The following is a 14,155-nucleotide window of genomic DNA, read 5'->3' as shown; positions in this document are numbered from 1 at the left end:
AATAGTTCTATCCCCAGAATCCTCCTGAAGATGAGCAATCCCACTTCATGATGCTGCCACCACCATGTTTTACCATGATGTGTTCAGGGAGCATATGCAGTGCTAGTTTTTTTGTTTTTTTTCTCCACATAGTATGTGGACCAAAAAGTTACATTTTGGTCTCATCCAACCAGAGCACCGTTCTCTCCTCAGCACAGATTATTGAAAACTGCAGTTTGTCTTTATGTGTAAAGAGTAAATAAATACGAAAGTAAAAATGTGTTTCCTTTTCCTGTCAGGAAAAAATGAGTATTTAATATTTATTAACTGCTATTTATTTCACAAATAATGTGAAGTAAAAAATGCGAGGGTCAACCTTAGACAACTTAATCCAGATGTTATAAAACCGTAGTAACTGGTAGGTGCCTGGCTGAATTAGTGATGGGGCCTCATATTAAATTTTGCTCAGGGCTCTATAAAGTCTTGGGTCGGCTCTGTTTGAAGTTGTAATAAAAATGTAAACAACCGATGTACAAAACATAACAACTCTTCGCAGTGTATAACCAAGTTTCACCATCTTTCAATGTGTCTCAAACTGTGCACTAATTTGACCTAAATCAATGCGCCATGTTTACTGTTGAGACGTAGAAAAACATTTGAACAATTAAATACAAAGTTGTTTCGAGGGTCCAAATATAGTAAGAAACATATGGAAGCTCAACAAAATGTAAGTGCTGCCCTCTAGTGGAACCAGACCCAAACATTTCCACCACAATAAATAATGATTTGAAATGGCTCAGCTGCTCTGACTCTGATTCAAAATGTTTTGAAAATAGTCACATAAAAATACAGCTGGCTATATGTAATATTTATATAAAGTTTTCTCAGACCAATATAACATTTCCTATTTTCTTAGGCCATCATCATAATGTGTAGTTTTCTTACAATACAGTATAAATACTCTAAGCGGTCACTCAGCGTTGCATTATATAATTATTGTTTTCGAGGCTACAGCTATCAAACACAAAGCAAACTTGGGCGTGTCTTGTTTGTTCCAAATTTCTTCCGAAAAAATATATAATTTAACATTAATATGAAACCATGTATATGACTTGAGATGCAGCAGAAGAATCTGAAACCCGAGAGTCGGCTGAAAAGTATGGACTCTCGTGCAGATGCTGCCATCTAGTGGTGAATTTAGCACAAAATTCACAGCCGTGACTTCAGAGATTCCAACTAGATACTGAACTCCGAGAGTAACAGCGACAAATACATCCGTAAACATGCTTATTTCACAGTTACTATAATTAAAATCAAGCTACAAACCGATTTAAATTCCAAACAATTAGCAACACCGGTTGTTATGTATATTTAGAGGAACTTATTTTTTATGCTTGTGATATCTGGGTCATCCTTCCCGGTCCGTTGTTGCATTTAAAGGCCTTCTTCGCGCTGCCCTCTTCATTAATAAGCTAATAGGCCGTTTTGTCCCGCATTAGCGTTGTGTGCTCAGCTAATCTGTTCCAATTAAATACTTGGAAAATTTCACCCCGTTATAACGAGATGGGAAAAGTAGCACGTCGCTGCGTTTGTGCCACATGCGTGAGAAGTGGGGTCCTCCAGGAGCCACCTGCGGCCCCCGGGCTCCTCCGAATAAACAGACACCCGACTACTAACGAGAACACCGGCGAAGGAAGGTCTGAGGGGTCGGTGTCTGAAAATGTCGGCAAAAAAAAAAAAAAAGAGAAGTATACCCGCTCCGGATATGTTTTTATTTTTAAAATTATTTCAATAATGTCGCATTTTGAATTCATCGAACCGTATCCGCTTCCTGTTTTCTGACTCACTGACTCCTGCTGCTTTCCAGGAGCCTGCGGTGGTGATATTGCGGAGGAGCCCCTCTTGTCTCTATTTTGTTCCCTTTTCACGACCCAACAAAGAGCTGATTCCACTTCAAACGCTGGTAATGAAAGCTAATGACTATTAGATGGAGTAAAGTGGTTCTTCACCTCTGCAAATAAAATGCAAAAAAAGAAAAAAAGAAGAGAAAAGGGGAGGGGAGGGGGGTTTCTATTTGGAACAATCGCCTCCTTTGTCTCAGTCCTGTGTCTCCCTGCTGGAGCAGCGGGTTGTTGCTCTGCAGAGAACTTTCACACCTTCTCACAGCTGCATTACAATCTGACGCTCAAACACTGGAACTGGTGCTGCGTCTTGTGGTTACCTCTGACTGACGCAACCACGGGAAACAGTGCTTCACCGCTAATAGTTTCTGAACATTAAACAATTCAAACTACCGTGTAAGGGATATGAACTACACTAAATACAATAAATTATCTTGATATGTTCTGTTTTAGCATTGTTAGTGTGAATATTATTGTTGTTGTTCGTTCAAGGGGCGCTGCTAGAGGGGGCGCCAAAGTAATGACAGAAAAATTATTTCTAGTCGGCATTTTCTGTGTTTAACAGTTGTTTGTGTAATAACAGAGCATGATATCATGATGTCCGCTCCATCATCATAATTTCACATTTCCACAACAGAAAATGTGTTGAGTGCTGAGTGCTGCTGTTACGTTTCATCATATTATTATACAATATATAATTTGTTTTATTTGTTTTTGATTGAGCCACATCATATGAAATAATAAACATCTTTTATTTTATAAATCCATGAAAGCAGAAAGCGGACTGTAGTGCAGGGCATTCTGGGTAAATACAAAGCTAGCAGTCTGGAGCTAGCAGGAGAAATGGCTTCTGGTCTTTAGCCAAACACAGAGAAATCCTACAACCTCAAAAATTTGACACGACTCCATGTTTGTTTACGTTTCTTGAAGGATGAAGTTCCGTTCATGTCTTCTTTAGAGATGTTTATATCGTTTTCTTCAGTGGTTCTTGGTGCAGTGACATCACAGGCGAGGAGAGGAACAAGTTTTTCCACACCAGTCTAAAATGCAACAAATGTCGCAACTTTGGTCCCTAATTGAACCGAGTCTACGGGACCAGCAGGTGTAAAAACACCCTAAAAAATGCTTCATAGTAATCCCTGTTCCAGTGTAACCCCTGTACGTTCCCATCATGGAGACAGACTTATCAAAGATGATTTTCCTCATAATAAAGCTGCCAACATTTTACAAACAGACCCTCTGTCAGTATAAGTACACAGTGACTAAAGAGCCACATCCTCTCTGACTCTGCAGGGTGCTAACCTGACTCCTCTGATGAGAGCAGCAGCTATAGAAACAGATGAAGATGGACCAGTTGACTGTCATAAGGAGCTTTTCCCTCAGACCCTGCAGAGAACCTTAAGGAACAGAGCCAGTCCCGGCGTGTTTCCAGCCGTTAAGGTGCCTCGTGCTAATTGAGGCGATGACTCCCCGCCTCGGGACGCTCTTAGTGTTTTCTTTCTTTCCCAGGATTCTGTCTGCTTCAGTGTGCTTCTCTCAATGGGATTACGCCGGGCAGCTGAGAGGAGGGAGGGGAGCCGTTTGGTTTCCTGTTCCAGGCTGATCGCGTCAGACAAAGCTGGCCATGGGTTTTTACACAAATTCTATCCGTCTTCAGATCCACTTCACCGTTAATCAAAGTGATCAGGAGAACCAGATGGGGAGCGAGAGACAGAGGAGATCATGTCTGCTGTTTATTAAGATTTACCTATAATTTGCTTTACTTTCCAGTACGCGTCTTATTTTTCACCGCTTTCCACTGCAGTTTTTAGTTGATTTAGCTCATTTTTCCTTTCCCTAGAGGATTTACACATTTTTAAAGGTTTTTCTGGCACTGGTGGTCTTTATTTGCAGAAAATTAGACAGGAAATGGACGATAGAGAGACAAGGTGGGAAGACATGTAGTGAAGTTGGTCTGCAACCTGTGGTTCATTGTGATGCAAACTATCTGCTTTCATGTTATATAAATTGACAGAAAGGAAATGTATTATATTTCAATTCAAATTCAAAGCTACTTTATTAATCCCAATGGGAAATAAAATAAATCAATAATATTTCAAGGCAAAATGTAGTTTTTTTGCTTTGTAAATTAGAAATCTAACCAAATTTCCTACTGCATATGTTATAAAAATTAGCTATTTTGTTTTGAAGAGCCGCGTTGCTCTTCTGGCTATAAGGACATTTTATTTGGCTGGACAGAAAACAAAAAGTGTGACGTCAGGGCCACGCTAAGAAGATATAATAAAAGTGCGAGAATAAAGTTGAAATAGTATAAGAATATAGCATTAAGAAAATAAATAAGAATTTTACAACTTTATTCTAAAGTCTCCTCAGGTGCAGCTTTCCTCTCCAAACACATTTCCATGAAGCCTGAAAATATATTAGAATATATCTGTTAACACAAAATTATGACGCTGTGTCCAGCGTTTGCCATCAGCCACTCTGACAAGACTCCCACATCGACGTCTGCCAGGCAGATCCTTTTCCACCTGGAAGGGAAACGCTCCTTCTAGTGGAGCAGAGCGGACACCTGCCTGTGGTTGGGCGGGCCTGTGGGAACCGTGTCCACCGACTTGCAGTGAGAACAGCCATGCTGGCGGTTTAAACAGATTAAGCAGCGAGAGCTTGGCTCTGTGGCGCTGAGACAGAGTGACCCCTGCCACCCCGGGGGTTACAGATATCCCAGCTAATCCCCACAGCTGGGTATTTATTTGCTTTGCACAGATCGGAGGGGAACCTGAGTCTGTCCCCGACTTTATGTGGGAGCAGACCGGGGAGGACATGTCTCCATCGTTGTCACCCCGGGCGCAGAGGGAGGCGAGATGATCTACGAGCAAATGTTGGAGGCCAGCGTGATTGGACCGAAGAGGGGTTCGATTATAGCAGAAGCCGAGGTAATGAGGAAGTGTAATTTATCGCATTTATCAGCACAAATGTTCAGGGGCTGAAAGGTTTTGGTCAGAAGTTTACCTGCAGTCATCACTGTCCGTTTATTGTATTTTACAGAGCAGTGTTATGTAAAATAGACTTTTTTTAGCTTTACATCATGTCACAATGTCATTCCCTCATCATAAACATATCTAGCGTTGCCTTGATTCTGTCATGCATGTTTGAGAACCTTTGAATCTCTTATGGCAAACATTCAGGTGAGCAAAACACGTGGGTGGACCTAGCTGCACCTTGTAGGAAGAAGGAGGAGATGCAGTTTCCAAACACTCCTCCCCTGAAGGAGCTGATGGCTCCTTCAGACTAGCCAGCAGCAATTAGCTAACAGTTGGTGGAACTGCAGCTCTGCTGAGCTCAAGACTGGAGCTACTTCTCAGTAAAACGCTGGTAGAAACATTGTTAAAGGGTTAATAGAGGAGCCATGTTGTGATGACATCCTGAAAGTGGCGTTTCAGAAAGAAAAAGAGTTTTTAAAGAGACAGAGGCCCAATTGTTAAATTTTTTGAAGTTAGATAATACATTTTTATAACAACTGAAAGTAACATACTTATTTGATTGTGCGATTAAATGGCAGAATGAACTTCAGAAACAAATCCAAGGTTCGCAAAACTAGTAATTTATACATTTGCATTTGAATTTATACAACTCAACTTTAAACGTCTTTTGTAAAATATTTAACAAGCTTTGGAAATAATTTACTCTGGATATTTGACCGCCTCTCCTCTCAGAGATCATTTAATTTGGTGATCACAGACCCGACTTTCAAGTTTATTCTGACAATCCTCGGTAGGGCTGAATTCAAGATCTTAAAGTTGGCCTACTTTTGTCATTCATAACTGAGTTTTGTTGTGTTTGGGATCATTGTCCTGATGGATCCATTTGTATAACTGTGTCCAGGTTTCGACCACGTCACTCAAAGAGACACCTGTATGTGAGGAAAATGAAGGAGAGTTCAACATCAACCAGTGAAGTTGCCTGAAGCGACCGGAGGTATGAGTAAAAGTGTGTTGGTCAAGCATGGTCATGATGGCATCGTGAGAGGAATAGGGAAAATGAACTACTACTGTTTAAATACTTTGATTCTCATATAACTCAAGAATAATGCCAGAAAATTGCTGATGGATACAAAAAGCATGTGGTTTCTTAGCAAATTGTTTATTCTTGGATATATTTTATGTGTAAACTTAAGGTTGTAAATAGTTTTGTTCCTTGTACAGCTCTGGGAAAATGAAGAGCTCACTGAAAACCTCGTGGTTGTTCCACCAAATATTGATCTCTGAACTCTTCCTCTGCTAAAACATTAGTATTGTTTCTAAATGAGTATGAACTTGTTTTCTTTGCATTATTTGAGGTCTGATTTTGACCAAATTACTCATTTTCTGCAAATAAATACTACATTTTCACTTGGAATTTTAGAGACATGTTGTCAGAAGTTAATAGAATAAAAGAACAACATTCATTTTACTCAAATACCTATAAAACATAAAATCAGAGAAACTGATCATTTTAAGTGATCTCTTAATTATTTCCAGATCTGTAGATTAGAGAAAACCCACAGTATATTCACATATTGTGAATACAATATTAGCTTGCAAAAATGACTAAAGTTGCGTTGTAAAATTAATCCACTCCCAAAATCGAAGAGTTCAAATAAATTATTTAAATTCTCAAGTTAGCATGATATTCAGACCCCTGATGAGTGCAACTAAACGGATGACTGGAGTGTGTCTTTACTGAGGAGAGGCAGAATCTCAAGATGCTTTATGTGACTTTCACAAAATGTGTTATTTGAACTTTTAAATTATGTCTTTTATGTTTTCCTTTGAAAGCTTCTGATGTGAAGGGCAGAGGAGAAAGAAAGGAACACAACTGAACTGGCATTAAAGTCCTAAAATATATTTAAAAATATGTCAGACATAAAACGATACAGGATACGTTCTCATCTCCGAGGAATAAAAGTAGAAAATTAAATATATAAGTATAAATCTATTAAATAGTCATAGTCGGAGGCAGCCGTCTCCTTTCTCAGCGCTATGTACAGGGAAGTCTTTGTTCCGAAATGGTCAACAGTGGTCCACAGAGTCATCGGAAACATCAATATCCACATCCGAGTCGGAGAAGTCCTCGTCTTCGTCGCCTTCGTCTCCGTGGCCCTGAGATCCGGGACTCTTCGGTGGAGCCGCCAGTCCCAGTTTGGCCAGCTTGGCCTGCTGCTGCTCCAGACTCTGCTTGCGCCACTTGATGCGTCTGTTCTGGAACCAGACTTTGACCTGGAGAGAGACAGAGAGAAGAATATTTATAAGGATTTCAACATGGATTTAAACGTATTAGTTTCGAAAAGTGATGTTCTACTCTAGGTAAATTAGCAGATTTGTCTTAGTGAACATTTTGAATAGACTAAAGGAAGCTAGCCGTTAGCCTCACCGGTTGTGTGTTGAGCAGAGAATGGGAATACTAATATGTTTATGAAAGTTATACTTTGAATGGATATGTCAGTTTTTGTAAAAGCTGAAAAACTATCATAGAATTTGTCATTTAGAGCAAGATTGTAACTTTGTATAAAGTTTTGGTTAGCTTAGTGATTTTAATGCTAAAGACAAACCTGCTAGCAAAGGGAGGTGCTGATATTTTATGCAGTTGTCTCAGAAGTAGGAAATCAAGTGATGTCACAACCAAATATCTTTGGTTATGTCCAGCATAATTTAGCTGGACATAAAAAAAACAGTAAGATTTGCTAATGGTTGTAGCACTAACTACTATTAACAAGCTAACAGCAGTGTGTTTCTCTCCAACCTCTACATTCAAACACTGATATTAACAAAGCCAAACATGTTCACAAATGCAATTGGTGGTTGAGGAAGTTTTGTATTGAAACAAACATTTTAGTCTGGATAGAGTAGTTAGCCACAGTGCTAACGCTAAGCTTAAGGTAACTAGTAAAGCTGAGTTTCTTAAAACCATGAGGCAGGGTTTACAAAGTTTATCGCTATCGATTCAATTATTGCTTTATTATTTATGTAACATAAATAATACAAACATTAATGTTTTGTGTGTTTGATATTTGTCAATTGATATACGTCAGTTTTGCATACTTATATATTCTGAGAGATAACTCTGAATTGAGAATTTTTAAACACTATGATCCTTTTTTTCATGAGCTTATGCTTGTGAAAATGCTTTGTCAAATTGATTAATAACATAAATGCTGCTCAATGTTTCTAAAGCATTAAGTCGACATTAAACAGCTTTTAGAACTGATTTAATTGATTCGAGGAATAAATTAGATGCTAACAGAAATAAATCTTGAAAATCTGCACGTTTTCTGTAAGTCTTTAAACTTTTAATTATTTCTTTTTAGAAATAATAGTTTATTTTATTTTATTATTATTGTTTTGTTTATAAAGCTGGTTCTAATTTTCTCGTGCAAGTTCTCACCTGAGCCTCTGTGAGCTGCAGAGCGGAGGCCAGGAGGAACCTCTCGGATCCCACCATGTACTGCTGCCGGGCGAACTCCTTCTCCAGCCGGGACAGCTGCTCGCTGGTGAAGCTGGTGCGCATGCGTTTCGACTTTCCGCCTTTCGTCTTGAACTGGTGCATCGCTGCGTTCGCTTTGGACACCGTAGCTGCGAAAGAAGAGAGAAAATGTTTACTGACACTGTAACGTGAAGTCGCGATCTTCCACGCATCCGACGTCGCTCCGTTTGTTTGTTTTTTTTTACCTTGTGCGTAAAACGCTCCCCGGCAGGATGGTGCGTAGGTGAACGGCGGGTAGCAGTAGACGGAATATCCAGGCTGCGGGTGAATGCTGGGGTGCAACGCGTTGGATGAATAGAGGTATTGTGCCGGTGGAAGCGTTAACCCTGCCAGGTGCGGAGGAGGCGCGTTTTGCGGGTATTTTACCTCGCATTGGGTTGGTCTGCTCCGGTCTCTGGGTGCCGCCTCCTCCGGCTTGGCGAGCAGAGCCTCGATGGTGAAAGACTTCCCGCTTGGAGCCTTCGCGACCGGAGCGCAGCGGCTCCCGTCGCTCTGAGCGCATAGTGAGGCCTGTGCGTAATTACGCACGGAGAATCCGCCAGTTTCCATTGGTCTGTTCGGAATCTGCATGTTTCAAATTTGCTCTCTAAGGGGGAAATAAAATTTAAAAAAATAAAACAAAGTTGCTGCTCCGAGGTCCACTTTGAGAATGAATGCCTGACCCACCTGAAGAGCCCCGATTTATACCCCGGCAGCACGGGGAGGTGCAAACACCCCCCCGCTAAGCCTTTGTCTTTGTAAGCAACAGATGAGAGAGACCCAACATCCCTACTACAACGTATCCAATTAATTGGTGGAGTTGTACAAGCTGGGATTGTCAAACATCCTAACCCTTTGAATAACAAGGCTTTTGAAGAGCGCCGGGGGCCTGGGTGGGGACTCAAGGAGATTTATTGCGCAACAAATTCTTGCATGGATCTTAAGTCCAAATGTAATCATTACCGCTGGGGAAAGCCTTGATGTTCCTAAATCATCTTATTTGGTGGCCTTTTAAATCCCGCCTGGCCAAGAGATGCTTTAAGCAGCGTAGCAACTCACCGTGGGCCGTCTAAATCACATATTCTTGGTTGGTTTGTGGATTATTGTCTTGTTAACCTTTCATTCAGTCCTAACATGACCGTGTTCTGTTAGCAAAGTGTGCTTTTTAGCAGCAGCAGACCTGCTGTAGCCGAGGCGTCAGATTCAGCGGGGGTGTGGTGGGCTCACGGCGCGGCTCCACTAATCCCACTTCACTACATTAATCCACAGGTTGATTCGGCTCATCCTCACAATGCGACCGCGCGTCCACCTGGACCGTTGCTCGGCAACAAGCCACAAGCCATTAGTTTGCTCAATTTTGAGCCTTAAATTCTTATCTTTTTAATATGAATACTTCTTATCTTTTTTGTTATTTGTTGTTACTCTTGTTTTAGTTGTTGCGGTTGTTTCTCTCTTTGCCCCCCTCCTTTCTCTTTGGCGTTTCATTATACTGTGCATAACGTGCACGTGACAAATAAAGCTAAGCTAGTCTAAATTGTTTAAAAAACAGAATATATCGGTGAATTAAGATGGTATCTTGGATTAAGTAGTAAAGTCTGGCCTGTGGTTGCTTACTTACACTATCCGGAGAGTCTCCCCCTCTTTTAACTCGGGATTACTTCCAGCTCTGCAAACTTTCCAGGCTCATTTCCATCATTTGGAAAGCGACAGAGAGCGTCCGCAGCTTTAAGTGACTGTTAAAACACATTTCAACACCGCTCGTTCCCTTTGACCTCCGCTCCTTTTTATTTATTCTGCCGACATGACACTAGAATGTCTAATGAAGAGGGCAAACACAGACGCTCTCCACCGGTAGCTCAACAATGACCGCGCGTCTTCTGATGCCCCAAGTCCCGGACCACCCACCCCCAGCAGTGCTGTTTACCGAGCTGAGCTGAGCTGAGCTGAGCTGAGCTGAGCTGAGCTGGGCTGCCCCCAGCCTCCAAAACGTCCCCTTTAATTCACAATGAATCTTGAAACAGATCTGCTAGTTTGTAGGTCAAATCAGCTTTAATGGGTGGATTTGTTTCTAAATTGTATTTAATTAAAGAAAAAAAAATGTTTGTACGAACAACAAAGCAAAATCGTCAAACCAAATAAAAAAAAAATAGTATAAACTTTGTATATTATATATTTATTATATTTATTTATGTCACAAAATTAGCTCTTAACCAATAAAATTGGTACTACAGTTTACATCCACTGTACTTAAATTCTGATTTAAGAGTAGAAATCCGTAAGTTTTAACAGCTGAAAGGCCCTTTCATAAATTAGTGCAACTCCTGTGAGTGAACGCAACAAAATCAGAAAGATTTTTAAGGTCTTTTTACTCCTTCTACTATTCATATGTACAGTTAATTATATTCCAAAGATTTTGTTTTCTGTTGCCTGGAATGAAACTGGCTTAATAATCTGTTTAGATCAATAGCTCTGAACAGAAACTATAAAGTTTAATGCAGAATTTTAAAAATTTGCTTCCTCAGCAAGCTGGGTAAATACATACATATAAAAAAACAACTCTAAATTACTCAAAAAATGCATTATGCTTCAAGTATTGTCTGTTACTTTGGCCTACACTGATGAAGAAAGTTGTTGAAATTGAACAAATAAAACTGTTGTAAGGTGCAAACATTTTTTGGGGTCATTTGTAATCCGTTTTTTTTATAAGAAATTATTAAGTTTAACCCTTAATGGATACTCCAATGCATTTCTTTAAATTCTACCCCACTTTTCAAATGCTTTACTCAGTAAAAGCCAGTTAAATTCAAAATTTTTTCTCATGGTACTTTTGTAAAAATACAACCAAACAAAAAAAAACAATTATCTTACACAAATAAATGAGTGAGGTTCCAAGTAATCAGTTCTATATTGACTTTTGTTACAACCGGCAATATTTGTTATTTTATAGTTTATTTTCTAGTAGAAAACTATGTAAAGAAAAAAAAATCATAATCTGAAATCATCTTAAACCTGTCAGAATTCAGACGGGAAATCGATCGATTAGAATTGGATCTTTGATCAGTTTTTTGTTTTTTCTTTTGATTCAGCCAAAGTTGCAGTTTTGTGTCCTGCAATGAGAGAGCTTTTATTTAGCTGCTGTTGTGTATTGGAGCCAGACAAGGAATACGCGGCGCGTTGCCCCAGAAGGCCTTCCTTTCATAGTCATGGCTGAGAGGAGAATTGGAGCCACAGGACGCTCACTAATGGCTCGGTGGGCTGTCCTTTTTCCTAACAATTCTCTCACCTTGAGCCTGAAGAATCAGCAGCAGCCATTCTGGTTCCTACATGCTAAGCGGAGACACATTCTGCCTCCTAACTGTGTTTGTTTTAAACATGAAAAATAAAAAAAATCACCAATCACGTTTTTTCAGAATCGACTAATGTAGAATCTCCAGCTTTCAAAATGTTCAAAAATAAAATTCATGCTTGATAAATAGTTTTCATTCTGATTTTTACTAACGGAAATCTGAAAAGTGCTTTGTGCTTTTGGATTAACCGTGGATTCCTCCACTTCCTGGTGTTACACCTTAAACAGTCCCCTCCTGCAGTCAGTTCTTTAAATCTCAGCACAAATAAATAAAGATAGTCAATGATATAAACAGAATATATGTATATATTTGTAAGCTAAAATGACCTAGTCAAAGTCAGACATACATCCACGTTAAAGTTTGTGGCACATCTGGAATCCAGTCTGAGCTTGAGATATTTCACAAGGACGTACAAGGCGATGGCCGACGCAAAAAAACAAACTTCCACAAAAGGTTGTGCAAAATATTAACTCATAACATCCTCCCAATAATATGAAAGACAAATTGTTTAAAAAAAAAAAAAAAAAACTTAAAAAACCTGAGGCCTTGCGAGTTTCTTCCTTTAAACTCTTGTGTATCTGAAAATAAGAATATGTATTTGTGGATTTTTATGCAACATTTCTATGATGTATCATTTAACACACATGATAACAGTGGAGGATTTGAGGACGTTCTCCCTGTGGGATGACAGAGGAGTGACAGCTGCAGTGTGGAGAAACTCGGTCGTAGTTCACAGGTGATTGATCGGAACAAAGGCATAAAGAAACGCCGTCATCATTATTATCTCTGGCCCTTTTCTCACCCTTCCGACACATTCAGCTATCACAGTGCTGAGCCTTTCCTGTCCCCTCACATCCATCACTAATGAGGTTTTTTCTTTTTTTTTTAAGGTCATTTGCATGAATCCAGAGAAACTGGCCTCTGGGCCTGAGTGGCTCGCTTCAGGTTCCTGCTGGGCCTCAGCCTCCACATCCGCTCTGAAGGGGAGTCCGGCAGAAAGCCACATATCCTCCGTCTGGCTGCAGTACGCATCCAGATACCGCAGCTGGCGCATGCTCGTGTGGTTCCCACTTTGTTTATTAAATTATCATAGTTTACAAAATCATGCAAAGTTGGCACATTTAATGCAACTTTTAGAGCAACTTTGCATTAAAAGTGTCATTATTTACCAAATGACACTTCAAGACAACAGTCATAAACATTCATAAAGACTTCTTTATGTTCATGACAGGTGTTATGTTATGTTTATGACAGTGTCATGTCAGTCTTATGCACACCCCTTCAAATAAAGTGTTACCGTTAAATCTAATCTTTAATTCACCTCATTTTCTCATTTAAGTTTTTGATATTTTAGCTTGTGTTGTCTACAACTTTCCCTTCCGTTATGCATATGAGTCTTCGTTTGTCGCGCCTCATATATGTGCGCAAAACTTTGTCAATATTCCGCTAATGCTGAAATTACACAGTTTTACCATTGGGGTGTTTCTGTTAAATAAGAAACAATGAAAATGACACGCGAGGAAGCTTGTTCACGCAATAAGTCATTAAAAAACATGCCGTGCCGTAATTCTGCTACTACTTCCTGTCATCGTCTTCTTCATTATTTCCACCAGTAGCAACATCCTGTTGTTAATCATATGATGCGAAAAAGTGTTTTCATTGCAGTTTTATGAGATGCACTAACTTCGATAGGGCTGAAAAACCACCTCATTGTAGTGCAACAAATTTTTATTCAAAAACATGAGGTTTTTTTTAAATTGCCGTGTTTCGCAAAAACGTTTTTTCACGCTCACTTGAGTTAATTTTTGCCTTTTCCAAAAGGAACAGGAGATGGAGGCAAACCCACTTTTTACTTATGTTAGTTCTTACTCAAGTTTTTCTCATTTGATGTAATTTATCATTTTCCCATGTCTGCTTGTTTTGTTTTAAACTATTTTAGAAGTATGTAAAATTTCTTTAAAAACTAAACTTTGCTTTTTAGTTATTGAATCGTCCAGCTATCCAACGGATGCTAACACAAACTGAAAACGTGACTGAGTGCGCCTGCCCTTCAAAGTAAAGCTTTGCAATTTTTCATAACAGAGCACATTTTTCATGTTTTTGTTCCTCATGTTTTGAACTTGACACTGTTTCTATGAATTCTGTCAAATCATTAAATACCAGCCTTGCATCTTTTTTTCTTGAAAGTTTTGTTACAAACATCTGAGATTTACAACAAAAGGAACTCCTCGGGATTTGTTAAAACATGTCCGAAGAGGCCAAGTCTAAGTGAAAACAAGTCTTAATAGGCAATCAGCATGCCAGTGAAGATCTATGAGATATTTTAACGCTCGCTGTTGTGATTTAAACACTGCGATGTCTTTTCATCTTCTGATTGTGAGGCTTAATTGTGGGATTGAAAAGAAGTCACATTCGAATGCTGGCTTTCTT

The 14,155-nt window shown here is 39.5% G+C and overlaps 1 protein-coding gene and 1 long non-coding RNA gene across 4 annotated transcripts; one reads left to right on the top strand and one right to left on the bottom strand.

Moving 5' to 3' along the window:
• Positions 1-4,081: 4,081 nt before the first annotated feature.
• On the top strand, positions 4,082-13,895 carry LOC103458175 (uncharacterized). 2 transcript variants are annotated; one of them, XR_532549.3, is made up of 3 exons: positions 4,082-4,813; positions 5,763-5,855; positions 12,616-13,895. It is a non-coding gene; the product is annotated as an uncharacterized LOC103458175 (long non-coding RNA). The 2 variants fall into 2 exon arrangements; XR_014085899.1 differs by having other exon boundaries at positions 5,763-13,895.
• noto (notochord homeobox) lies at positions 6,741-10,120 on the bottom strand. 2 transcript variants are annotated; one of them, XM_008398807.2, is made up of 4 exons: positions 9,997-10,120; positions 8,585-8,985; positions 8,301-8,488; positions 6,741-7,135 (listed from the first exon to the last, which is right to left on the bottom strand). In XM_008398807.2, the coding sequence occupies exons 2-4, from the start codon at positions 8,967-8,969 to the stop codon at positions 6,929-6,931; spliced, it is 780 nt and encodes a 259-aa protein (XP_008397029.1). In that variant the 5' UTR covers positions 8,970-8,985; positions 9,997-10,120; the 3' UTR covers positions 6,741-6,928. The 2 variants fall into 2 exon arrangements, with proteins under 2 accessions (XP_008397029.1, XP_017157879.1); XM_017302390.2 differs by lacking the exon at positions 9,997-10,120 and having other exon boundaries at positions 8,585-9,129.
• Positions 13,896-14,155: the final 260 nt, after the last annotated feature.

Source organism: Poecilia reticulata, chromosome 22 (genome assembly GCF_904066995.2).
Source record: "Poecilia reticulata chromosome 22, P_reticulata-male-v2, whole genome shotgun sequence".
NCBI lineage: Eukaryota > Metazoa > Chordata > Actinopteri > Cyprinodontiformes > Poeciliidae > Poecilia > Poecilia reticulata.
Note: the sequence above shows the minus strand (reverse complement) of the source record. Positions and strands in the feature narration are given on the sequence as shown.